The sequence below is a fragment of the Balaenoptera physalus genome (genome assembly GCF_965194825.1).
Source record: "Balaenoptera physalus genome assembly, chromosome: 1".
Lineage (NCBI taxonomy): Eukaryota > Metazoa > Chordata > Mammalia > Artiodactyla > Balaenopteridae > Balaenoptera > Balaenoptera physalus.
The window spans coordinates 90,809,996-90,835,475 of record NC_138882.1 but is presented as its reverse complement, the minus strand read 5'-3'; the positions used below and the strand labels follow the sequence as shown (position 1 = coordinate 90,835,475).

Genomic DNA, 25,480 nt, shown 5'->3' with positions numbered 1-25,480 from the left:
ACTCTCCAGATTTTACTTAGGTGACATCCTCCCCCGCACGCTTATGGGGAGGCCTCTTGCGTCTTATTGGTTTGAATCACTATTAAAATGTATTTATTAATGGCCAAATGACGGATCCTTTTAAATTGGAGAAACTAACAAATTGAATCTAGAGCGCTCTCATCAACAGCTGTTTTATTGGTACTTATAAAACAAAAGTCAAACTAAAGATGGGAAAAAAAGTATAGATATATCTAATGGTTAACCTAAGAACTTCTTTAGTGTACAACAAGAAAAACTGGATTGGGAAGCTTCATTTGTGGTCTTTGCTTCCCCTCAATGGGTCTTACAGATGCTAGTAAAGCATTAGAATAATTAATGTTAACAGAAAAAATCTTGTAAGGAAAGTCTAGATACTATTTCCAACAAGGTAGAAATTTTAAAGAAATTATCTCAAATGAATAAAAAAATCTTTAGATGGTTATTTAAAATGGGATAAGTAAAATGGACATTTATGTGATTAAAACACAAGGTTTGATATTACTATGCTACCTAAGATTAAATGGGCCAAAAGGGACCTCCTACTGGTCCCTTTAAAAGCCCAACAAATGTGTTCTATTTACCCCAGTTTTAAAATACACATTTAAGGGGCTAGAAAAAATTTACACTGAGACACCTGACCAACAATTATTTGGGGCAACAATTAGGCTAAAGGGCCAGAGTTCCTCAGCTCAACCCCACTCTGGGGATCCCAGAGCCTTTTATATAAAAATAGATAAAATGGACAGGGAACAAAAAGAAGAAAACATTTTAGAACTCCTCCTGTAAGATAAAAGCTTGTTGACTGGATCCTAATAAAAGCTAAAGTTAAAGGTATAAAAGTTGACAAAATTGAGATGAAAGTGTATAAAATGGGTATATTTAAATGGGCTTTATATAAGGTGGTTACATCTCTTTTGTTTAATTATATTGTGGGATAGACATGTTTCACTGGGAAATACTTCCCCTGCTTGATATTATAAGACAAGACATATAGATTGCCCCTCAGAAAATATTAAACGTACTAAAGAAAACCAATAGGGTTACCTGAACCATACAAATAAGTAAAAACTGGGAACTAACATTCAAGGGCTAATAAAAATAAAAACAGTGCTTTTGCTCTGAGCTTAACCTGTAAACTCAAAATAAAGGTCTTTGCTGAATGCCTTATACAAACCTTTGAAGGCATAATAAAACTCTAAAGTTCTAGAACATAGAACTCATAAAATAAATTTCAGTTTAGTTAGAAATCTTGTCACTGATAAAATATTTTAGTATCATTTAGGTGACAGACCTGTCCTTTGGGGAACTAAAAACCACTGTCTTTCTCCTGCAAATCTCTACGAACCAGAATGTAAATACAGGCCACAAGGACCTGAGACTGAAACTAATTAGCTCAATCAGACAAGACCTACAACCAAGGGGAAAAAAAGTGGCAATTTTTTTTTTTTAACTTTTTTTGAGTTTATTTATTTATTTATTTATGGCTGTGTTGGGTCTTCGTTTCTGTGCGAGGACTTTCTCTAGCCGCGGCAAGTGGGGGCCACTCTTCATCGCGGTGCGCGGGCCTCTCATTATCGCGGCCCCTCTTGTTGCGGAGCACAGGCTCCAGACGCGCAGGCTCAGCAACCGTGGCTCACGGGCCCAGTTGCTCCGCGTCACGTGGGATCCTCCAAGACCAGGGCTCGAACCCGCGTCCCCTGCATTGGCAGGCAGACTCTCAAGCACTGCGCCACCAGGGAAGCCCAAAAGTGGCAATTTTAAAATTCAAACCACTGAAAATGCTCCCTCAGCCAAACTTTACAAATAGTAAAGCTTTAGTCATCTGAGCAAGCAACTTTAATGTATTCCAACTGTTTGTAAACTAGTAATTTTATGTTGAAATACCTCATTCATAACCATGTTTCTAAGTAAAGTCATGAGATCTCTAGTTTTGACTGTTTATATGTCTGTGTATGCATTATACATGAGATATCTCTACCTCTGAAAAGTATTATCAAAATTTAATTTATAAAGAGCTCTATTCAATTTAAAGTAAGCACTTACAAATTAAATATAGAAGAAACCGGCCAAAATGACTTTCAGGTTCACATGAACTGGGAAATATTCAATATTAAGTTGATACCTGGTATTAAAGTTTGTTGATCTAATTAATATAGACTTGTCTTCAGAGTCATCAATATTATGTATAATACTTTATTGTACCTAGGTTTAATAGAAGTCAAATAAGACTATTATACCTGTTGCAAGGAAAATAACTTGATATGATGAGACTTTAAATGTAAAAGAGATAAGAACTTTTGGGTAACCTCTTTAAAAATAATTATATTTTAGAAATGTCTACTTAAAATGATCTTTACATGTATTTGGTAGCTCAGCATTCTAGAGTTATGCTAGTTGAAGTAATGGAAGTTTATTGAATAGATAATTTCCAAAAAAAATTAAGATACTGAGACATCAGTTACTAAATAGAGAAACTAAAGGTATTTAGGACTATAAATGAAAATGTTTGGTGTCACCCTGAGATGTTTTCTATAAGAAAACAAATGTTTTTAGAAATGATCATTGGTACTTATGTTCACCAATCTACAGAATGCTAATGTAAAAAACAGTTCATAACTGCTTACTTCTTTCATTAGAAATTAAGGTTTTTAAGAGCTGAGGATTCTAATTTAAACATGTAATTAAAGCCACTAGAAACAATACGGAAACATTTCAGTGTACAGTAGAAAAGTAGAATGTGTGTTTTCAGTAAAGAAGGTATGAGGAATGGAATTACATTTTATTGAGGGAAAAGAAAGGAAGTATGTCTTAGAGCTGGTAGGTTTATTTGGATGGCAAAAAGATGGGACTGAAGCTAAAATTAACTTGTAAGGAAACAAGTGAATTTTGTTAGCTGGACTAGGAGAATATTTCATCATTTTTGTGATTGCGTAATTCTCTTTTGCTCCTGTGTGGTGACGTGATCACAGGATGCTCTTGCTTGTGCCTTACTCCTTCGTACCCAGTGGCCTTGTCTGATGACAATGTTGTTTAAAACGGTTTCAGTCCAAGGAAGTCTCCCTGAAGTGTATTTTAAAATACGTAACTATTGGAATGTTAGATAATTTTATTTGTTTCTAATTATTATTATGCTCCAGTCTATAATTTAGATCTTCCTGCAAGCTCCAACATGTCCAACCACACCATCGATTTTATACTTTCTTGGATTGATGACCTTCTCTGACATTCTCTCTTTTCTCCAGTTCTTACCGTATTGGTGTTATCAGAAACATAAGTTTCTGATGGCCTTTAGATAATACCACTGAACTATGTAACAAATGACGGAAAACCTGATTACTTCATCCAAATCAACAGGAATCAATTATATGGGACTGAATGAACGGATGAATAAGATTTATAATTTTATGACTTTGGGAAATATACTAGCTTTAATCTTTGTCTTTCAGAAAAACCTTTTCTCTTATACTATGACCTACAAGTTGATAAAGTATACCCTTGTAAACAAAGATAAAACATTTATCTTTTTCGCTCTACCTGATCCTGCCAGAATTTGGCTTCTCCAGCTGGCTCTCCTATGGACTTGATAGTTTATTGCAACTGGATTACAACTAGTTATACTAATTGTTTTAATTTGTTCTTTGTTTCCAAATTGTTTATGATTGCGTCTCCCTGCTGCGTTATGACTTTGTCAATATTACTAGCTACATTACTTATCCTATTTCATAAGATCATTGTCTCTTACAGTACTCAGTGATAGTAACCAGGCTACTAGCCTACTGAATTCTTAGGTCTCTATGATGAGAAAAGCAGTGCTGCAAAACCACGTGGCCCTTGACATCCTTACAGCATCTCAGGGAGGTACCTGTGCCACAATTCCAACTGAATGCTGTGTTTTCATACCTGATGAATCCTCTAATATAACACGTTTAATTAACCATATGAAAAATCAGATTTCTGCCTTAAGTGATGCACTCCCAAGTCTTGACAACCTCTTAGAAAACTGGTTTGGCGTGGGAAGCTCTTGGCTTAAATATTTACTTATAACTCTATTAATGTTATCAGCTATATTATTTGTATTTTGCATGTCTTACAAGATTATTGTTCTTTGTATTACTAAATGTGTGACTGAGCCTCCAACAAAAATAATGATGACTAGGCGACTTGAAGGAGTTGATCAAATATACAGTTCTGTATGTGATCAATGATTGTAATAGTGCAACTCTAAATATGGGAAGATGCAACAGGGAAAACATTTCCTGGATCATAATAGACTAGTAAGACAGAGGATCCAGAGAATTTTTAACCTGATTATTAAACAGGGCCTAATCCAAAAATTAACACCTGAAGTGGCGTATCAACAAGAAATTTCACCTGATCTGGGATGAGCCTCCCAGTGCCATGGGACAAAATTTGGTCATAAAATGTCTCCCAAACATTGGTAGAACTTCCGACCAAGAGGAGGGACTGATAAATGGAATATTTATAAATGGAATATTTCCTGCCATATCAATAAACAAAGGATGTCACAGTCACCAATGATTGCAGCCCTCCAACGTGAGCTGGTGAGCCTGAGGAAACTCAGGATGTGAAAATACAGGCCCCAGACAGCTAAGGTGCATATCAAAGGAATGATTTCAGTGAGCCCAGTCTCTTGCATCTTCCCATACATAGAAAAGAGCTAAATTCCTTAACTTGAGATATCTGTTTTTCTTTTTATAACAATAATCTTTTGACGTTCCCAATTACCTGCTCTTTGTTGCAAAACTCCTATATATCCTGGCTCCTCCCCTCACCTCCTCAGAACAGTTTCTCAGAGCTATCTGAAACGCTGTCTCCCAGGCGGCAGTCCTCATTTTGCCCCAAATAAAACTTAACTCGCAAGTCTCAAGTTGCGCATATTTAAGTCAACAACCTACTACTTTGAGACAATCAATAAAATTGACAATTTATTAACCAAATTGATCAGGAAAAACACAGGAGAACACAAAAATTATCTAATATCCAAATGAAAAAGGTGACACACCACAGATTCTACAGATATTAAAAGGATAATAAGGGACAATCATGAGTGACTCCATGTCAATAAACTCAACAATCTATATGAAAACTTGGACAAATTCCCAAAGCCCATTCAAGATGAAAGAGATCACTGAAATAGCCCTATATCTGTTAAGGAAATTGAATTTATAGTTAATATCCTTCCCACAAAGGAAGCTCCAGACCAGGGTGGCTTCATTGGTGAATTCTACCAAATTTTAAGGCAGAATTATACCAATTTTAAACTAACTCTTTTCAAAAATTAAAGGGAAGGAAATACTTCCCAACTGATTTTATGAAACTAATATTATCCTGGTATCAGAACCAGAGAAAGACATTATAGGAAAAGGAAACCACTAACTAATATTTCTCATGAACATAAATGCAAAAATTCTAAACAAAATATTGGCAAATTGAGTCCAACAACATATTAAAAGGATAACACATCATTATCAATGAGGTTCATCTCCAAAATGCAAGGTTAACATTCAAAAACCAATTAATGTAATCCACTATAAGGAAAATCTATATAATCATCTTTGAAAATGTTTCAGGGACTTCCCTGGTGGTCTAGTGGTTAAGGCTCTGCACTTCCACTGCAGAGGGCACAGGTTCAATCCCTGGTCAGGGAACTAAGATCCCACATGCTGTGCAGTGTGGCAAAAAGAAAGAAAGAAAACAAAAGTTGCAAAAAAATTTGACAAGATCCAATAGCAATTCCTGATTTAAAAAAAAAAAGGGCTTCCCTGGTGACACAGTGGTTAAGAATCTGCCTGCCAATACAGGGGACATGGGTTTGAGTCCTGGTCCGGAAAGATCCCACATGCTGCAGAGCAACTAAGCCTGTGCACCACAACTACTGAGCCTGCACTCTAGAGCCCACAAGCCACAACTACTGAGCCCGCGTGCCACAACTACTGAAGCCCGCACACCTAGAACCTGTGTTCCATAACAAGAGAAGCCACTGCAATGAGAAGCCCGCGCACTGCAACGAAGAGTAGCCCCCGCTCGCCACAACTAGAGAAAGCCTGCGTGCAGCAACAAAGACCCAACACAGCCAAAAATAAAATAAAATAAATAAATTTATATATTAAAAAAAACTCTAGAAAGCTAGAAATAAAAGGAAACCTTTTCAACCTAGTAAAGTGCATCTAGGAAACATTTACAATTAACATTATATTTAATGGTGAAAGACTAAATTTTTCCTCTTAAGACAGAAACAAAGCAGGAATTTCCACTCGCACTATTTGTATTCATCTTTGTACTGGAGAATCTAACCAGTGCAATAAGGTAAGAAAAAGAAATATAAGAAACCAAGATTGGAAATGAAGAAATATTTACTAATGACATGATTGTCTATGTAGAAAATCCAATGTGATCTACAAAAAAGCCACTAAAACTCATAATTTAGTTTAGCAAGGTTGTAATATAAGATCAATATGCAAAAATCCAGTGATCTGTGTACAAGCAATGAACAATTAGAAAATGAAATTTAAAAATAATATTTATAATAGCTCAAAAAATATAAAATATTTAGCAAAAAACTGTGAAAGCCTGCACACTGAAGACTACGAATTATTGCTGAGAGTAATTAAAGAAGACCTAGATAAATAGACATATTTACCTTTTTCAGTGGCTGGAAGGATCAACCTTGTTATGACGTCAATTCTCTCCAAATTCATTTATAGATTCATTGCAATTCTAATAAAAATTCCAACAAGATTTTTTTGAGGGGTAAAAATTGACAAGCTGATTCTCAAATTCATGTGGAAATGCAAGGATCTAGACTAACCAAAACAACTGTGAAAAAAACACATTTGGAAGGCTAACACCACTTGATTTCAAGAATTGCTATAAAGCTACAGTAATTAAAACAGGATGGTATTAGCATAATGCAAGACAAATAGCTCAGTGGAACTAAACAGAGAGTCCAAATATAGACACACATACGGGCACCTGATTTTTGACAAGGGCCCAAAGGAAATGCAGTGGAGAAAGAAAAGAATTTCAGCAGATATTCTTGGGACAATTGGATGTCCATAAGCAAGAAATATGAACTTGGATCTAAATCTCACACGATATACAAAAAGTAACTCAAAATAGATCATCGACCTAAACATGAAATCTTAAAGTATAAAAGCAAAACTCATAAAACACCAAATTAATAAACTAGACCTAGTCAAAATTTAAAACTTTTGCTCCTCAAAAGACACACTAAGAGACTGTAAAGACAAGCCATATACTGGGGCGGGGGGTGGGGGTGGATAGGGATCTTTGCAAAGCATATATCTAATAAAGGACAGGTATCTAAAATATATGAAGAACTCTCAAAACTAAACAATAAGGAAACAACTCATTTCTTAAAAATGAGCAATAGATGTGAACAGGCACTTTACAAAAGAAGAGGTATGAATGGCAGATACATGAAAACATGCTCACCATCATTAGTCACTAGGAAGATGAAATTGAAATGTGGATGAGATTTCACTACATACCTATACGAATGGCTGAAACTAAAAATATCAAGTGTTGGAGAAGATGCTGACCAGTTTTCACCAGCTTTCTCCTTCTTCTCTCAGCTTGCCCTGTCCACTCCCACGCCCACCCACCAATGTCCTCCAGGCTGAGGGCCCCAAAACATCCTGGGTGGGGAGCTCAGGGCCATTTCAAGTGTTGCCCTCCAGGCATTTTTCACCATCATGATCTTTCTTGTTTCTGACTCAGCTGCTGGAATAAAGGTCTTAAATAATATCCACCATGGAAAAACCTTTTGCATCTTCCCATTCCAGGGACCCTCTGAAACCAAAACCTTATAATCCACAATGGAATGCCTGATGCGCCACCCCCACTCCCATCCCATACCTACCTGGTAAGCATTCATTCAGTTAGCCTTAATTGGGTGCCACTAGGTGCCAGGTATGCTTTAGCCAGGGGTTACATGGTGAGCAAACCCAAGCTCCCTGCTCTACCCCTGGAAGCATCCACAGGGCACAGCACATTGACACCAGGGTGTCCGGACCTGGGGGGACTCGTGAGTGAGTGCAGTGGCTGAAGTGGAGGGAAGAATGGGAAAGTGGATGGCAGATGGAGAGGGTGAGATTGTTACCTGAGGTGACTCCGAGCAGGCAGAGAGGGCTGTGGGCCCGGCGTTGGGACGTCCAGCATCCACTCACTCGGACTGTGTGTGAATGCCCAGAAGTGTCCAGCCACCCGGCTTGTGGTGTCAATGTCACCTAGTGCCTGGCAGAGGGTTGTGAATGTATCTGCAGCTGGCTGATAGATTGCTGGTTTGCACCCATCCAGGCATGAGATCTCATAATCTATAAGTCTTTCAGAGCTGCTTTTATGTTTTATCTTCTATTTCTCTGTTCTTGCCCTCGCTCCTCTTTAGTCTGAACATATGTGGGGCGGCTTCGGAGTCTAAGTTGTCCTGAGTATTCACAGAGTTCTGCCCTGCTTGGTGGCTTTCTCCCTTCCCTACCAGGTGCCACTGGTCTCCTGGCACTGCTTGGAGAGCTGAGACCACCTTAGCCTACCTGAATGAAGTGTGGATTCTGGAGGGAACTACCAGAGCTAGAGGCTGAAGGCACAGGCACTGAATCCCTTACTGAAGCTGTGATATCAGATATCAGGCTCTCAGACTCCAGGTTGTGGCACCACATCTCACAGTATCCACTGCAGGATCTCAGGATGCCACCACCTTTTGATTTGGGAGTGACAACTTTTTTTTTTTTTAATTGAGGTATAGTTGATGTACAATATTATATGTTTCAGGTGTACAACATAGTGATTCACAATTTTTAAAAGTTAAATTCCATTTATAGCTATTATAAAATACTGGCTGTATTCCCTGTGCTGTACAATTATCTTTGTAGCTTATTTATTTTATACATAGTAGTTTGTACCTCCTAATCCTCTTCCCCTAGCTTGCCCCTTCCCCTTTCCCTCTCCTCACTGGTAACCACTAGTTCTCTATGCTGAGTCTATTTCTTTCTTGTTATGTTCACTAGTTTGTTTCATTTTTTAGATTCCATGTTAAGTGACATCATACAGTGCTTGTCTTTCTCTGTCTGACTTATTTCACTCCAAGTTCATCCATGTTGTTGCAAATGGCATAATTTCATTTTTTTGTGGCTGAATAGTACTCCATTTTGTATGTGTGTGTGTGTGTGTGTGTGTATATATATATATATATATATATATATATATATATATATATATATATATATATGTATATATACACCACATCTTTTTTATCCATTCATCTTTTGATGGACACTTAAGTTGCTTCCATATCTAGGTCTTTTTTAAAAGTTAAATTTACATGCAATAACATTCACCCATTATAAATGTATGATTCAATGATTTTTGGTAGATTCACAGTCATGCAACCATCACCATAGTCCAGTTTTAGAATATTTTTTTAACCTCCTCAATTTCCCTCCTCATTTGACTCCTTTGCAGTCAATATCCACTTCGTCCCCAAACCTCAAGCAACCTCTGCTTTCTGCCTCTGTAAATTTGTCTTTTCTGTATATTTTGTATAAATTGAATAAGACAATATATATTCTCTTGCAACTGGCTTCTTTCCCTTAGTATAATGTTTTTGAAGTTCATTCATGTTCTAGCTTATATCAGATCTTGTTGTTTTTTATTGCTGAGTAGAATTCCATTGTGTAGAAACACCATATTTTGTTTATCCATTCATCAGTTGATAGATATTTGTAAACAAATACAAATATTTATTTGTAAACAAATTTTACAGTTTTTGGTTCTTGTGAATAAAGATCTTGTGAACATTCCCAAACAAATCTTGTGTGGACCTATATTTTCATTTCTCTTAAACATATTTATAGGAATGAAATTACTGGATCATTTGGTAAGGTTATATTTGACTTTTAAGAAACTGTCAAAGTGGTTTCCAAAGTGGATATATCATTTTACATTCCCACCAGAAATGTATGAGGGTCTGGTTTCTCCACATTCTCAGCAACACCTGGTATTGTCTGTCTTTTTTAACATAGCCCCACTGGTTGGTGTAAAGTGATATATTAGTGTGGTTATTATTTGCACTTCCCTAATGACTAATGACATTGAGTCATGTGCTTTTCATGTGCTTTTTAGCTATTTATGTGTCTTCTTTGGTAAAATGTCGATCCAAGCCTTCTGCTGATTTTTAAAATTGGGTTGCTTCTTATCATTAAGTTAAAATAATTCTTTATTTTGTAAATACAAGCCCTGTATCAGATATATGATTTGCAAACATTTCCTCCCACTCTGTGGTTTGTATTTTCCTTTTCATAATGGTTTTTTGAAACATGAAAGTTTTTAATTTAATGAAGTCCAAATTATTGATTTTTTTCTATTATGGCTTGTCCTTTTGGTGTAGTGTCTTATAACTCTTTGCTTAACCCCAAATCACAAAGTTTTTCTCCTTTGTATTTATTTGGAAATTTTATACTTTTAAAAATAAGTTGTGTATCTATACACCAACAACAGACTATGAAAAAAAGAAATTTTTTAAAAATCTCATTTACAATAGCATCAAAAAGAATAAAACACTTAAGAATAAATTTAACCAAGGAGGTGATAGAGTTGTACACAAAATCATAAGCCATTGATGAAATAAATTGAAGAACACAAATAAATGAAAAGATATCATGTGTTCATAGACTGAAAGAATTAATATTAAAGGGTACATACTATCCTAAGGTATCTATATGTTTAATACAATTGCTATCAAATTCCAATGGCATTTTTCACAGAAATAGAAAAAAAATTTTCTAAAATAAGTAGGGAACCACAAAAGACCCCGAATAGCCAAAAGAATCTTGAGAAAGAACGGAGTTGAAGGAATCACAGTTCCTGGTTTCAAATTATATACAAAGCTATAGTAATCAAAACAGTATGGTACTGGCATAAAAACATACACATATACCAATGAAACACATTAGAGAGCCCAGAAATAAACCCAAGCATATAAGTCAACTAATTTTTGAGAAGTGTGCCAAAATAACACAATTGGGAAAGAATAGTCTCTTCAATAAATGGTGTTGGGAAAGCTGGATATCTACATGCATAGGATGAATTTGGACCCTCATCTTACACCATACACAAAAATCAACTCAAAAGGATTAAAGACTTAAACATAAGACCTAAAACCCTAACACTCCCAGAAGAAAGTATAGGGGAAAAGACACTTGACATTGGTTTTGGCAATGATATTTTTGGATATAACATCAAAAGCAACAAAAGCAAAAATAAACACATGGGACTACATCAAACTGAAAAGCTTCTGAAAAAAAGGAACCAATGAACAAAATGAAAAGGTAACTTCCAATTTGGAAGAAAATATTTGCCAACCATATATCTGATAAGGGGTTAATACCCTAAATATATAAGGAACTCACACAACTCAGAAGCAAACCCCATCCCCCACAAATATCTCTATTTAAAAATGGGCAAGGACATGAATAGACAGTTTTCCAAAGAAGATATACAAATGGCAAACATGTATATGTGAATGTATCTAACACTACTAAAGTATTGACTTGAAAATATAAGGCATGAAAATAGAACTACCATATGATCCAGCAATCCCACTCCTGGGATTATAATATATCCAAAGGAAATGAAGTTAGTATCTTGAAGAGATATCTTTCCTGCCATGTTCATTGCAGCATTATTCACAATAATCAACACTTGGAAACAAACTAAATGTCCCTCAACAGATGAATGAATAAGTAAACTGTGGTACATATATAAAATGGAATATTATTCAGCCATGAAAAAGGAAATCCTCCATTTGGAAAAACTGGAATGAATCTAGAGGGCATTATGCTAAGTGAAAAGCAACACAGAGATATACAAATACATATGGTATTACTACTTTGTGAAGCGTAAAAAAAAAACCCCACCATATTCATAGAAATAGAATAGAATGGTGGTTGCCAGGGGCTGGGCAGAGGGGAAAATGGGTAGATGTAAATCAAAGGGTACAAACTTTCAGTTATAATTATTAGTAAAATACGTTCTGAAGATCTAATATACAGCATGGTAAATATACTTTATAATACAGTATTTTATACCTGAAATTTGCTGAGAGTTGCTTGTAAGCATTCAGACTCCCTTTAAACGATTTAACTAGGTGAGATGATGAATGTGTTAATTATTTGATCTTGGTAGACATTCTAAAATGTTTATATATATAAAATCATCACATTGTACAATGTAAATATGTTATTACATTTGTTAATTGTTCCTCAATATGGTAGAAAAAATGGTTAAATGATATATATTATGTACACATAATCACAATTAAATTTATTAAAAAATTTACTAGTGTGTAAATATTCTTACAGTTTTTAAATAAACCCTTCTCCCTAAATTCATTTTCCTAATATTTATATACTGCTTCCTTGAATAACGTCATTACATATCTGTTATGTAATCTTGAGCAAGTTATTTAACCTCATGTTTCTCAATTTCTTTTTTGGAAAACCGTAAAATAATAACACCTACCTCACAGAGTTATTTTCAGGACTCCGCACATTAACACTGGTGACGTGCTTAGAACATTGCCTGACACACTGTGAACTCACAATAAATGGTAGCCACCATTATCAGTATTGAGGCTATAAGCACATGTCCTTGTTTTCTAGGACATTTTCTGATGATGGCCAAGCTTGAAAAATGTTAAAATTATGATCACCACAAAGATGGGGTTATTTCGGTGTTTCTCCTCTGAGTAAGAAGAGTCCCCAGATAGTCTAAGGGCACCACTCTTTATCATGAGCCTCCCACACCTTCTTTAGTTAGAAGAATTATGTGGCTAAGAAAAGAGGAGATTGGGGTGGGGTACAGTGGACCTGCAGTGCTGCCTGGGCAAGGTGAGGGAACAGCAGGAGGACTCAGCCCAGAACAAGATCAAAACACTTGGGCTGACACAGGTCTGGGGTGATGAGACCCTCGCTGAGCAAGAAGTGGCCACTGACTCCTCCGAAGGGCCCACGCAGTCCTCCTCTCCTCCCAGCCAAAGCACCAGGCAAAAGGGTGGGGGAGAACACTTGGAGGCAGACCTGGGTGTACTTGGGATGGAAGGTATTCCTCACTCCCCTCTGCTCTCCTTAGGGGTGTGGCAAACCTGGGGCCAGATGTCCCCCAGCACACATTCACAAAAGACTCGCCCCTGCAAGCAGAAACCCAAAGCACAGAATTCTGTTAAGAGCCTTGTCCTCAGGACACTGCCAGACCTTGTCATCATTTGTAGACTGTGGTGCAATGCAGGAGTTACGGTAGATTACAGTCCTCAACCCAGCTGAGGTCAACCCAAACACTGAGTCAGAGACCACACTTCTACGGAGCTACGGTGAACCATACAGTGACTGTAACAGCAGAAGATACTTAACTGAGGGACACACACCCCTTGCAAACTATCGCATTCTATATATAAAGTGTGGTAGTTACCATTTATGGTTCAGCATGGGGCAGAGACACAGAGGATTTCATGAGGGAGGCAGAGGGAAAGGCAGACAATGGTTTTGTTTGCTGGGAACTGAGAGACAGGACTCTACCCTGAAATCCACTGTAATTCTATGAAACACACAGTATTCTGTGTTCGGAAAGCTGTTAGGGCATTCTTTTAAGGATATTCAAAACTTGATCACAAACTAAGGGGAAAGTGAAGTAGGAAAGCAAAATGCACTGATTTGTTTCCAAACCAAGAATACCTTTTATTTACTGATCAAAACCTCAAAGAACATTAGGTAAAATAAATTGAAGGAAGAAGGAAGAAGAAGTGTTTGGATAAATGAGAAGCTTGTTCAATTTATGACCCTGTGTAATAGAGTGACTGTGGATTGCCTGATTGCGTTTTTGGTTTCTTGGTCATTTTGGCCTTGAATTGTTCTGCTCCAGTGTTAATTGGTGGTGTTTCTTTCTCTTTGGATTTATAAGCTTCCTATGATTTTCCTGAAAAGCACAACAATCACTGAGATAATTAAGAAAATCAGGCGCATTAACATAAGGGACACAACCTGAAGTGAGGCGGGCACCTCCCTCTTTAGGGGTCCTGGAGGCCCACTGTCAATGCTCCCTCCATACCCCACCTCCTCACAGAATGGAGGGGCCCAGCCATACATGCAGTGGCAGTTTTTGTTACTGTTGCAAACGCCTCGGCGGTTGCACTTCTCAGGCGAACAGTCAAAATTCAGGACTGAGCTATTCACACAATTTCTATTAAAACATATCCGCTCCTTACCACAGGAGGTACCATCACTTATCACACCCAGGTCAGGTAACCCCATAGGTACCATGGCTAGATGATAGCCAATGCCCCAGCACATGAGATTTTCTTCATGCAGGTGAGTGGAAATTAGAATAGTATGATCTGGCATATCAGGGATGGTTTTGACATTTATACACTGTAGCCTGCCACATAATGCCTTTTCTCTGGGACACTTCTCATACTGACGAACTCCTAAAATACCACAGTTCCCATATTGGTCACCTATTACATTAACTGCATCATAGCATTGAAAAGGAGCCCCCATGGCATCAGCTCCAAAAATATTTTGGCACTGCATAGTTCTGGATTGGCAGCCCTTTCTGACACAACGGGCTCTGTACTTGCAAGGGGTTCCATCCTGCTTATATGCGTCACTTGGGCAGAGTGCTGAGGTCCCACTGCAGTACTCTGCAAGGTCACATTCATTTTCTTCCCCCCGACACATATATCCAGATGGACGAAATTGACAGTTATGACAGCAAAGTCCAGTGCTACAGTTGGCACCTTCTTTGAATTTACAATCTGGCTGGCAACACTGGTCTTCTTTACAGTCCTCTCTTGAACCACAATCACATTCCTCATTCTCTTCCACAATTTTGTTTCCACATCTCTTTACCACATAACCTAATCCTGGGATATCCGTTAGACAGTTTAATCCTGAACTAACATGCGAATAAAATTCGGCATAACTACAATTACTAAACCCAGTTCGTCCAGTGCCCATGATGCAACTATGTCTACCCTTACATTGGCAGTATTTGTAATCATGGGTCATTCCCACACTATGGCCCAGAGCATGAGTAGTCCAAGTGGCAGGTCCAAGGATATTTTTATCTAGAATAGAACTTGTAGATCCAGAAGGCAATGTACTACATACACGTCCACAGTGCTGTGAAAGCGCGTCACTAAACTGTTTTTTAAGGTATAGGTGTGCCCAATCTGCTGGAATCCGACGACTTAGGTCACGTGATCTGTATTGCACAAACTGGCCTAAAACTTGTGATATCACTGGGGCATTAAGTGCTATCTTGTCTCTGTCTGTCCATACTTCCATAGCTAATAGTTGTATTCTCGTACGGACATCTTGAAAGTAAGAGTCTGCAATTGCAGTCAGAAGAATGGCATCATTTATGACTTGAGTAAGATTGGAGTTCAAATATAAATACCTACTGTTATCAAAGACCAGGGCTAATTCCAAGTACTTTTGGTGCATATATGCCTCACTAAAGTCACGTATCCTAGCCCTGTTCTCATGCTCGGCCAACTGCTTTACTGTTTCATCATCAGTTAAGCCACAGATCGGATTGGGAAATTCCTCCTCTTTCTTTAGGAGATATATGACATGTTCAAAATTGGAAGAGGCTCTGAGGGGCTCGATTTGGTAATGGTTGGCATCAACTTTCAGTATGCCTCGGAGACCCCCCACGCATGTACTTAAAGTAGCTTTAGAATCCTGACTTCCTTCAACCAAGCCCACATAGTTGCAGTCGCTGGGTATATAAGGATGATCCTCCAAGAGCCTTCCCTGTTCTGTGAAGGAGAAAACCTGCAGATTCCGGGGCAATAGAAACCTCTTGGGCCACAGGTGGAGGACGTGATTCTTGCCTTTTACGTGCAGGAGGTAGGACACGTGCTTGGCCGCACCCTGCTCCCCTCCACGGAAGCTCAGCTTCTTGGGGATGGTGATTTCATAGGAGTCAAAGCCCCACTCGGGGTGAAAAATTAAATCCTTGCCGAGAGAGTCAACCAGGAGCACGGGCAGGACTAGCAAGGGGAGCGAACGGCCTGGGGAGAGGAGGGTCCTCACTGACCTCATGGCAGAGCCTCTTCCCAAGTGAGTCAGTCCCTGCCACGAGGGCCTTGCGACTCAGACTTCCAGGGACCGCCGCTAGAGGCGCGGGACCAGCGAGTGCGGAGCTCCCCGAGCCTCTGTGTGGGAGCGCAGCCTCGGTCCAAGCTGGGTCAGGCTCAGTCCAGCGGATTTCCACAGTAAGTGCACGCCCTGTCCAACGCAACTAGTTCGTTTTCTGGGCGGTGCCGTTGGGCGCACGTGCAAGAATCCAGGGAAGGTGCGCGAGAATAAAATGAAAAGCGAGGCTATTTGCACGAGGGGTGGAGAAGGGCAGAGAAGTGGTTGGGAAAAGGAGAAGGAATAAAGAATAAGAGGCACTACAGAGAACTTGTTAAAGGTTCACTGTATCTTGGGCCATTTCTTCTGTTTCTATAGGCCTTAGGACACACCTGATTTTTCCATGGGTTGAGTGGGATATTTTAAAGCCCAGTGTGTCCACTTCACAGTTACATCATTTCCACTTTTCTGCTGGGCTCGCTTGAGGCAAACGGAAGGATCACCGGAGCCAGCAAGAGTATCACCAGAGCCTGAGAAAATCAGAGGAGACTCCACCTCCCCACCCCCACCCCGGGCAGCACCTGTGGTCAACAGGTGAAGTACCGAGCAGAGTTCAAGAAATGCTGAATTTAACAAAAGGAGATCTTAGTCACTTTAGTGTGAACGATTAGGGGAACTGCTGAGGAGCCACGTGCCAGAAGGTTGTGATGTGAAAGGGGGATTCAGAAGGGAGATCACAAATCCAGACCACACGTTCAAGAAGTTGGATGCGAAAGAGAGAGAAGAAACACAACAGTGGCTAGGGGGTTCTAGGGAGTTTCAGATTGTCATGTACACACTGCTATATATAAAATAGATAACCTGCTGTATAGCACCAGGAACTCTGCTCAATATTATGTAACAATCTAAATGGGAAAAGAATTTGAAAAATAATAGATACATGAATAGGTGTAATTGAATCACTTTCCTGTACACCTGAAACTAACACAATATTGTTAATCAACTATACTCCAATATAAAATTAAAAGTTTAAAAAAAATTAAATAAAATTTTTTTAAAAAGGATTGTTAGATGGAAGGATCCTAATCATTCTCAAGTGCTGTTAGGAAAACCCCCATATATAGCTTGGCTCAGCCTCCAGGAGAGGATGGGGGATCCCTTCAAAGGGGGCCCACTCAGGGGGGGAGCAAAGGACGAGCCTGTGTACAGTGCAGGTGACCTGGTTGGCAGGCAGGAGAAGCAGTGAGTGTAGTTAGTAGCCAGTAAGGCAGGGCCAGTCTGAAGGTTCAGGGTCCCTGTAGAGTCAGCTGCTGAGGTGAGGCACAGTGGAGGTAAAGGAGATGAAGAAGAGGAGAACTCAGCAGAGAGATGACTAGGGACAAATGAAGGTATCACCAAATGTGTTGAGCTCCTAGTTCAGACTGGAAATCAGAAATTACAGTTTCCTCAGTCTGTGATTTTCTCAAGCCCCCAGCAGCCTATATTGGGGAGGGCAGTTGGGATCTATCTCCTGTATTCATTCTTTTATCATCATTTTCACATCAATACCATTTTCCTTTAGGCCCCTGGAGTATTTCTTGATTAAAACACTAATTCTGCAACTACTGTTGCAACAAAATTGTCTTTGGGCTAAACTCTACAGCATCTGTTTGTTAACACAAAGCTTTGTGGAAATAGCCTGCTTTGACCTATTTTTCCTTATTTACAAAAATTATGCACATATATTGTAAAAGGTGGAAATAACCCTGAATTACATAGAGTAGAAAATGCAAGCCTTTCCTTTATCCTCAATCTGCATATGTCTCCAATAAACTCTTCCCAACACTTAGAATTCTTAGGTATGATGCTTTTTCCATCTTAGCACATGCCATTAAAATATAGAAAGTATGTCATATTTAAAAATAGTACATACTATTCATATATTTTTGACACTGCCATTTTTCAGTACACAATATATTGTAAATAATTTTCTAGGCCATTGATAATAACAGATGTAGATCATTGCCTACTAACGGATACATAATATTCTATAGTATTCACATAATTCTTTATTTAACCATTTCCTTTATGTATTCATGGTATAACCATTGTTTCAAATTTTTACATTTTTCTTGTTGATAAATATGTTCTATTATGGTGATTAAGATAAATATGTGTATGCATTAAATATTATTTATTTATATGTAAATATATACATGCGCACACACACCTTTTTGCCACTTCCGGTGGATTCTTAGACTTGTGTTAGATCAAAGAAAATGCAAGTGTTCAAATTGATTGAGCCCTCTAAAAATCAAACAGAACTCTAAAAATCCTGTATTGGTTTACAAATTATCTTGTAAAGCAGTTTGTTCAATAACACGTTGTAAACACTGTGGTTAAAAAAACATAACGTTAACTTTACCATTTTAAAATGTACATTTCCATTGTGTTAAGTATATTCACATTTTTTGTGCAACAAATCTCTAAAACTTTTCCATCTTGCAACACTAAAACTATACCTAAAAATCGCTAATTCTACCCCCTGTCCCCTACGCATAGAAACTATCTTTCTACTTTCTATTTCTATGATTTTGATTACTTAAAATATTGAGTATGAGTAGAATCATACAGTGTTTGTCTTTGTGTGACTGGCTTATTTCACTTAGCATAATATCCTTAAAGTTTCTTCATGTTGTAGCCTGTGACAGGATTTTCCTCTTTTTTAAGCATGCATGCTCTTCCATATATGTATATACCACACTTCCTTAGTTATTCATCTGTTGGTGGACATTTGGGTTGCTTCAACCTCTTGACTATTGTGAATAATCCTGCAATGAAAATGGGTGTGCAAATATCTCCTGAAGATCCTGCTTTGAGTTCTTTAGGACATACATCCAGAAACTCAATTGCTAGATATATGGTAATTCTATTTTTAACTTTCTGAGGCACTCCATATTCCTTTCCTTAATAGCTGCACGATTTTATATTCCCACTAACTGTTCACAGGGTTCCAGCTTCTCTGCATCCTTACCAACACTTATTTTCTGAACTTTTAATAGTGGCCATCCTGATGGGTGTGAGGTGGTATATCATTGTGGCTTGATCTGCATTTCCTTGCTGATTATACTGAGACTCTTTTATATGCTTATTGGCCATTTGTATATCTTCTTTGGAGAAATATCTATTCAATCTCTTGGCCCATTTTTAAATCAGATTATTTAACTTTTATTGCTGAGTTGAAGAAGTTTCTTAGATATTCTGAATATTACCCTGTCTCAGATATATGATTTGCAGTGATTTTTCTCCCATTCTGCAGATTGCCTTTTCACTCTCTTGAGTGTATCTTGGTGTGCAGATTTAAAATTTGTTGTTGTCATCTTTTTTTTTTTTTAATGCATCACGTAATATGTAGTACTTTTTCCTCCTTTTGAGTTTATTTTTATTTTTTTAATTAATTTATTTAATTAATTTATTTTTTTTTGGCTGCATTGGGTCTTCATTGCTTCACGCGGGCTTTCTCTAGTTGCAGCAAGCAGGGGCTTCTCTTCGTTGCGGTGCACGGGCTTCTCATTGAGGTGGCTTCTCTTGTTGCAGAGCACGGACTCTAGGCATGCGGGCTTCAGCAGTTGTGGCTCGTGGGCTCTAGAGCGCAGGCTCAGTAGTTGTGGAGCACGGGCTTAGTTGCTTTGCGGCATGTGGGATCTTCCCAGACCAGGGATTAAACCCGTGTCCCCTGCATTAGCAGGCAGATTCTTAACCACTGTGCCACCAGAGAAGCCCTGTTGTTGTCATCTTTTTAATCAATTTTTTATTTTGTTACCTGTGGTTTTAGTGTCATATCCAAGAAATCATTCCCAAATCCAGTGTCCTGAAGCTTTACCCTTATGTTTTATTCTAGGAATTTAATAGTTTTTGTTCTTACAATTAGCTGTTTAATCCATTTTGAGTTAAGTTTTGTACATGTGTAAGGTAAGTGTCCAGCTTTATTCTTTTGCATATGGATATCATAACATTTGTTAACATATCATAACATATGTTAACATATTTGTTAACATATCATAACATTTGTTAAAAAGACTGTATTCTTCTTATTGTGTAGTCTTGACATTCTTTTTGAATATCATTTGGCCATATATAGAAGGGTTTATCTCTGGGTTCTCAATTCTATACCATTGGTCTATATATCTATCTTTATGCCAGTACTAAACCGTCATAATGACTATCAATTATTATATTTTACCAATATTAAGTCTTCCATTCCATGACCCTGGGGTGTCATTCCATTAATATGAAGCATCTTTGGAATTTTTTAAGCAATGTTTTGCAGTTTTCCATGTCTAAGTCTTTCACCTCCTTTGTTAAGTATATTCCTAAGAATTTTATACTTTTTAAGTCTATAGTATTGTAGTATAGTGGGAATATTTCCCAAATTTCCATCTCAGTTTGCTCATTGTTAACATATAGGAATGCCCCTGATTTTTGAGTGTTGATTTTGTATCCTGTAACTTTGACAAATTCATTATTAGTTCTAACAGAGTTTGGGTTTTTTTTGTGTGTGTGGAATTCTTAGGGTTTTCTGTATATAAGACCATATCTTCTGAACACAGAGATTATTTTAATTCTTCTTTTCCATTTTATATGTGTTTTATTTCTTTTTCATGTCTGATTGCTCTGTCTAGAGCTTTCTGTACTATGTTGAATAGTAATGACAAGAGTGAACATCTTTGCCCACTTGTTCTTGATCTTAAAGGGGAAGCTTTCCCACTGAGTATGATGTTAACTGTTAGCTTTTTATTCATGGCTTTTATCATGTTGAAGTAGTTTTCTTCCCTCCCTCGTCTGAGGGGAATTTTTGTCATGAAAGTGTGTTGAATTTTTTCAAATGCTTTGTTTGCATCAATTGAGATACTCATATGGGTTTTTCCCTTTGTTCTCTTAATGAGGTTTAGTACCTGGATTGATTTTTCACGTTTTGGACCATCCTTACATTCAGTATAAATCCCATTTGGTCATGGAATATGATCCCTTTCATGTGCTGTTGAATTTAGTTTGCTAGTATTTTCTTTAGGATTTTTGTATCAATATTCATGAGAGATATTGCTCTGTGGTCTTCTTTCCTTGTTATCTTTTATCTGGTTTTGGTATTATGGTAATGCTGGCCTCATAGAATGAGTTTGAGAGTGTCCCTGCCTCTTTAATTCTTTGAAAGAGTCTAAGACGTCTTGATGTTAATTATTCTTTAAATATTTGATAGAATTCTCCAGTGAAACCATCTAATCCTGAACTTTCCTTTGTTGACAGGCTTTTGATTAATTGTCAATCTCCCCACTAGTTATAGGCCCATTTATATCTTTTATTTCTTTGTGATTCATCCTTGGTAGGTTGTTTGTTTCTAGAAATGTATCCATATCTTAGGTCATCCAATTTGCTAGCATATAATTATTCATAGTAGTCTCTTGTAATTCTTTTTATTTTTATGACATTAGTTGTAATGTTTCCTCATTCATTTCTATTTTAGATATTTGAGTCTTCTCTTTTGTCTAACTATGTCTCATTAAAGGTTTGTCAATTTTGTTGATATTTTCAAAAAACCAACTCAGTTTCATTGATTTTTTTTTTTTTTTTACTCTTTTTTGATTCTCTGTTTCATTTATTTCTGTTCTAATCTTTATTTTTCCCTTCTGTCTGCTGAATTTGGGTTTAGTTTTTTTCTTCTTATTGTAATTCCTTGAAATGTAAGGTAAAGTTATTTGTCTGAGATTTTGCTTCCTTTTTAACATAAGTGTTCACTTCTATAAATTTCTCTCTTTGTGCTCCTTTTGCTACATCCCATGAGATGGGATGTTGTGGCTTCATTTTCATTTATCTCCAGATATTTTCCAAATTCTCTTATAATTTTTTCTTTAACCCACTGGCTTTTAAAGAGTGCATGGTTTCATTCCACATTTTCGTGGAATTTTCTGTTTTCCTTCAGCTAGTTTAAAAAAATTTTTTAATTGAAAAGTATAGTTGATTTACAATATTATATTATTTCCAGGTGTACAGCATGGTGGGGGATTCAGTGTTTTTACACAATGTATTCCATTGAAATTTATTACAAGAGAAGAGCTATAATTCCATGTGCTGTACAATATATCTTTGTTGCTTATCTCTTTTATACATAGTAGTTTGTATCTCTTAACCCTCTACCCCTAATTTACCCCGCCTCCCTTCCCTCTCCTCTTCAGTAAGCACTAGATTGTTTTCTATACCTATGTGTCTGTTTCTGTTTTAAGCATACATTCATTAGTATTATATTTTAGATTCCACATATAAGTGATAGAATACAGTATTTGTCTTTCTCTGTTTAAATTATTTCACAAAGAATAATATTTTCTATGTCCGTCCACATTGTTGCAAATGGCAGGATTTCATTCCTTTTAACAGCCGAGTAATATTCCATTGCATATACATATCCCACATCTTCTTAAGCCAACCATCCGTTTATGGGCACTTGGGTTGCTTCCATGCCTTGGCTATTGCACGTATGAAGCTATGAACATTGAGGTGCATGTATCTTTTTGAATTAGTGTTTTCATTAATTCCAGATATACACCCAGGAGTGGAATTGATGGATCATATGGTAGTTCTATTTTTAGTTTATCGAGGAACCTCCATACTGCTTTCCATAGTGGCTGCACTAATTTACATTCCCACCAACAGTGTATAAAATTTCCCTTTTCTTCACATCTTCACCAACACTTGTTATTTGTAGACTTTTTGATAATAGCCATTCTGATAGGTGTGAGGTGATATCTTGTTGTTTTGAATTGCATTTCTATAATAATTAGCAACATTGAGTCTCTTTTCATGTGCCTGTGCACTTACCAAGGTCTGATGTGCTGTCTGTGCAGGTTTCTACAGCTCTGTTCAGACAAAACCCAAGATCGAGTCTTTTCCCCTGTTGCGGTCTTCCCAGATTTAGTGCAAGGTTATGGCATGAAGTGGGCAGGGTTGGAGCATTTCTTCACCCGGGCCTGGGATCCCAGTGTTGTGGCTGTGGGAATGGAAGCAGCTGGGTTGCTGTCAGAAGTCGGGGCTGCTTCTATGGCACTGTTTGAGAAAGCACCAACAACGGCTGCTGCCATCACAACTGGACCTCTCCCTGGGCCTGTGGGTCTCCTCTGTGTCTTTTAGATGGAGTCTTTTCCCAGGATCTTGTTGTCCCAGATCCAGTGCCAAGCCGTGACTTGGAGTGAGCGGGTCCAACGTGTTCCCTCAGCTCAGACTGGAGGGCCCAGAGAGGGGGCAGTCCCTAGGGCAGACCTCTTTCCGCCCAGTCTGGTGGCAAGCCAGCACCTGCACACTCCTCCCGAGTGGAGTCTAGGCTCCTCCAGCCTTTCTACCTGTCCCAGCAGTTCTCCAAGTAGCCAAGGGGGCTTGTCTCCTCCCTGGAGTACGCCAGGACTGAGATGCTCAGTCTATGGCTCAACCCACTCACTCCCCAGGGTGAATGCCTGCCCCTGTGGTCTCCCTTTTCCTCTTAGTCCCCTCCCAAGGGCACAAGTCTCAACCCAATGCAGTGCTTTTCTTCCACCTGATTACATGGGAATTTTTCTTGCAACCTTGGTCATATAGGAGGTCTTCTGCCAGTTTCCAGTTAGTTTTCCATTAGAATTGTTCCACATGTATATATATTTTTGGTGTGTTGCTTGGGGAAGGCGAGCTCCATGTCCTCTTACTCTGCCATCTTCATTCCCCCACTCTGTAACAACTTATTTTAAACCAATAACAACTCAAATTCAATCGCATGTAATAAAATTATATACAATCTTAGAGGAAAAATACTTTGTAAATTAATCAAGGAGGTAAGTTTGACAGGCTTAAATGTAATTCGGGTGTTCTCTCTCTCTCCTTTGCTGTATGGAGTAGCTGAAGTGGTGCCTTCCCCAGCTCAGGTTCCCTTTCATCTCAGAGCTCTGCTCAGATAAAGTCTGTCTCTGTAAAAGGAATCTTGGTGTGAGCAGCTAAGCCACTTCTCCTGCCCCCATGTTACTAAATATAAATGGAAGAAAAAATCATATGTAAGCACTCTACTCTTTTACATCCCTACCCGCTCTCACTTTATCTTATTTATGACACAAATTACCTCTTTTTATATTGCTTATCCTTAACAAAAATTTATAATTGTTTTAAAGAAAATTCTATACCAGACTTACAAGTTGTTAACTCACCTATATCACAATACTATGGCACTCTTTATTTGTCTAAATATTTACCTTTGTCAGGGAATTATATATGGTTGTATGTTTTTGTATTGCTATTTATCGTCCTTTCACTTCAACTTGTGGAACGCCTTTCAGAATTTTTTTAAGATACGTTTAGTGGTGCTGAACTCCCTCAGGTTTTGCTTATCTGGGAAAGTCTTAATTTCTCCTGTTTTTAAGGATAGTTTGGGCAGGTGTAATGTTCATGGTGACACTTTTTTCTTTCAATAACTTTAATATATCATCCCACTCTCTATATCTGAGAGATTTCTGCTGAGAGATCTGCTGACCAATCTAATGGGAGCTCCCTTGTATGTAACACTCACTTTTCTCCCTCTGCTTTCAAGAGTCCCTCTTGATTCGTGACTTTTGACAGTTTGATGATCATATATCTTAATGTAGGTCTCTTTAGATATATCCACATTAGAGTTTATTGAGCTTCTTAAATTTGTATGTCTCTTTCTCTCCTCAGATTTGGGACACCTTTGGCCATTTTTTCTTCAGTTTCTCTGTCCCTTCCTCTGTTCCTCACTTTCTGGGATTCCCATTTGTATATGTTGTTTCAGTGGATCGTATCCCTTAAGTCCCTTAGACTCTCTTCATTTTTCTTCATTCTTTTGACTTTTTCTTCCTCTGGTTCACTAATGATGAAAGGCCTATCTTTTAATTTGCTGATTTTTTCTTCTGCCTGGGTGAGCCCCTCCAGTGAACTTTTCAAATAAAGTATTGTATTCCTCATTTCCAGAATTTCCGTTTGGTTCTTCCTCATGGTTTCTATCTCTTTGTTGATATTCTCGTTTGTTCATGCATCATTTCCCTGATTTTGTATAGTTGTCTATCTGTGCTCTCGGTTAATTCGTTGATCTGTAAGTTTGAGTTTTTGTCTGGCAATTCATATATCTCCCTTTCTTTAGGTTTATTATCTAGAGATGAAATTGGTTCCTTAAACATGTCATGGTTGCCTGTCTCTTTGTATGTCTTGTTTTGTTGCTGTTGTTGTTGTTCTATTTTGGATTTTGGCATCTAAAGCATCAGTCAACTCTCCCAGACTGGTGTCAT

At 37.9% G+C, this 25,480-nt stretch overlaps 1 protein-coding gene across 1 annotated transcript; it reads right to left on the bottom strand.

Moving 5' to 3' along the window:
* Positions 1–1,771: 1,771 nt before the first annotated feature.
* ADAM30 (ADAM metallopeptidase domain 30) lies at positions 1,772–17,245 on the bottom strand. Its single transcript, XM_082458554.1, has one exon. It carries the CDS (start codon positions 16,158–16,160, stop codon positions 14,007–14,009), a length of 2,154 nt encoding a protein of 717 aa, XP_082314680.1. The 5' UTR covers positions 16,161–17,245; the 3' UTR covers positions 1,772–14,006.
* Positions 17,246–25,480: the final 8,235 nt, after the last annotated feature.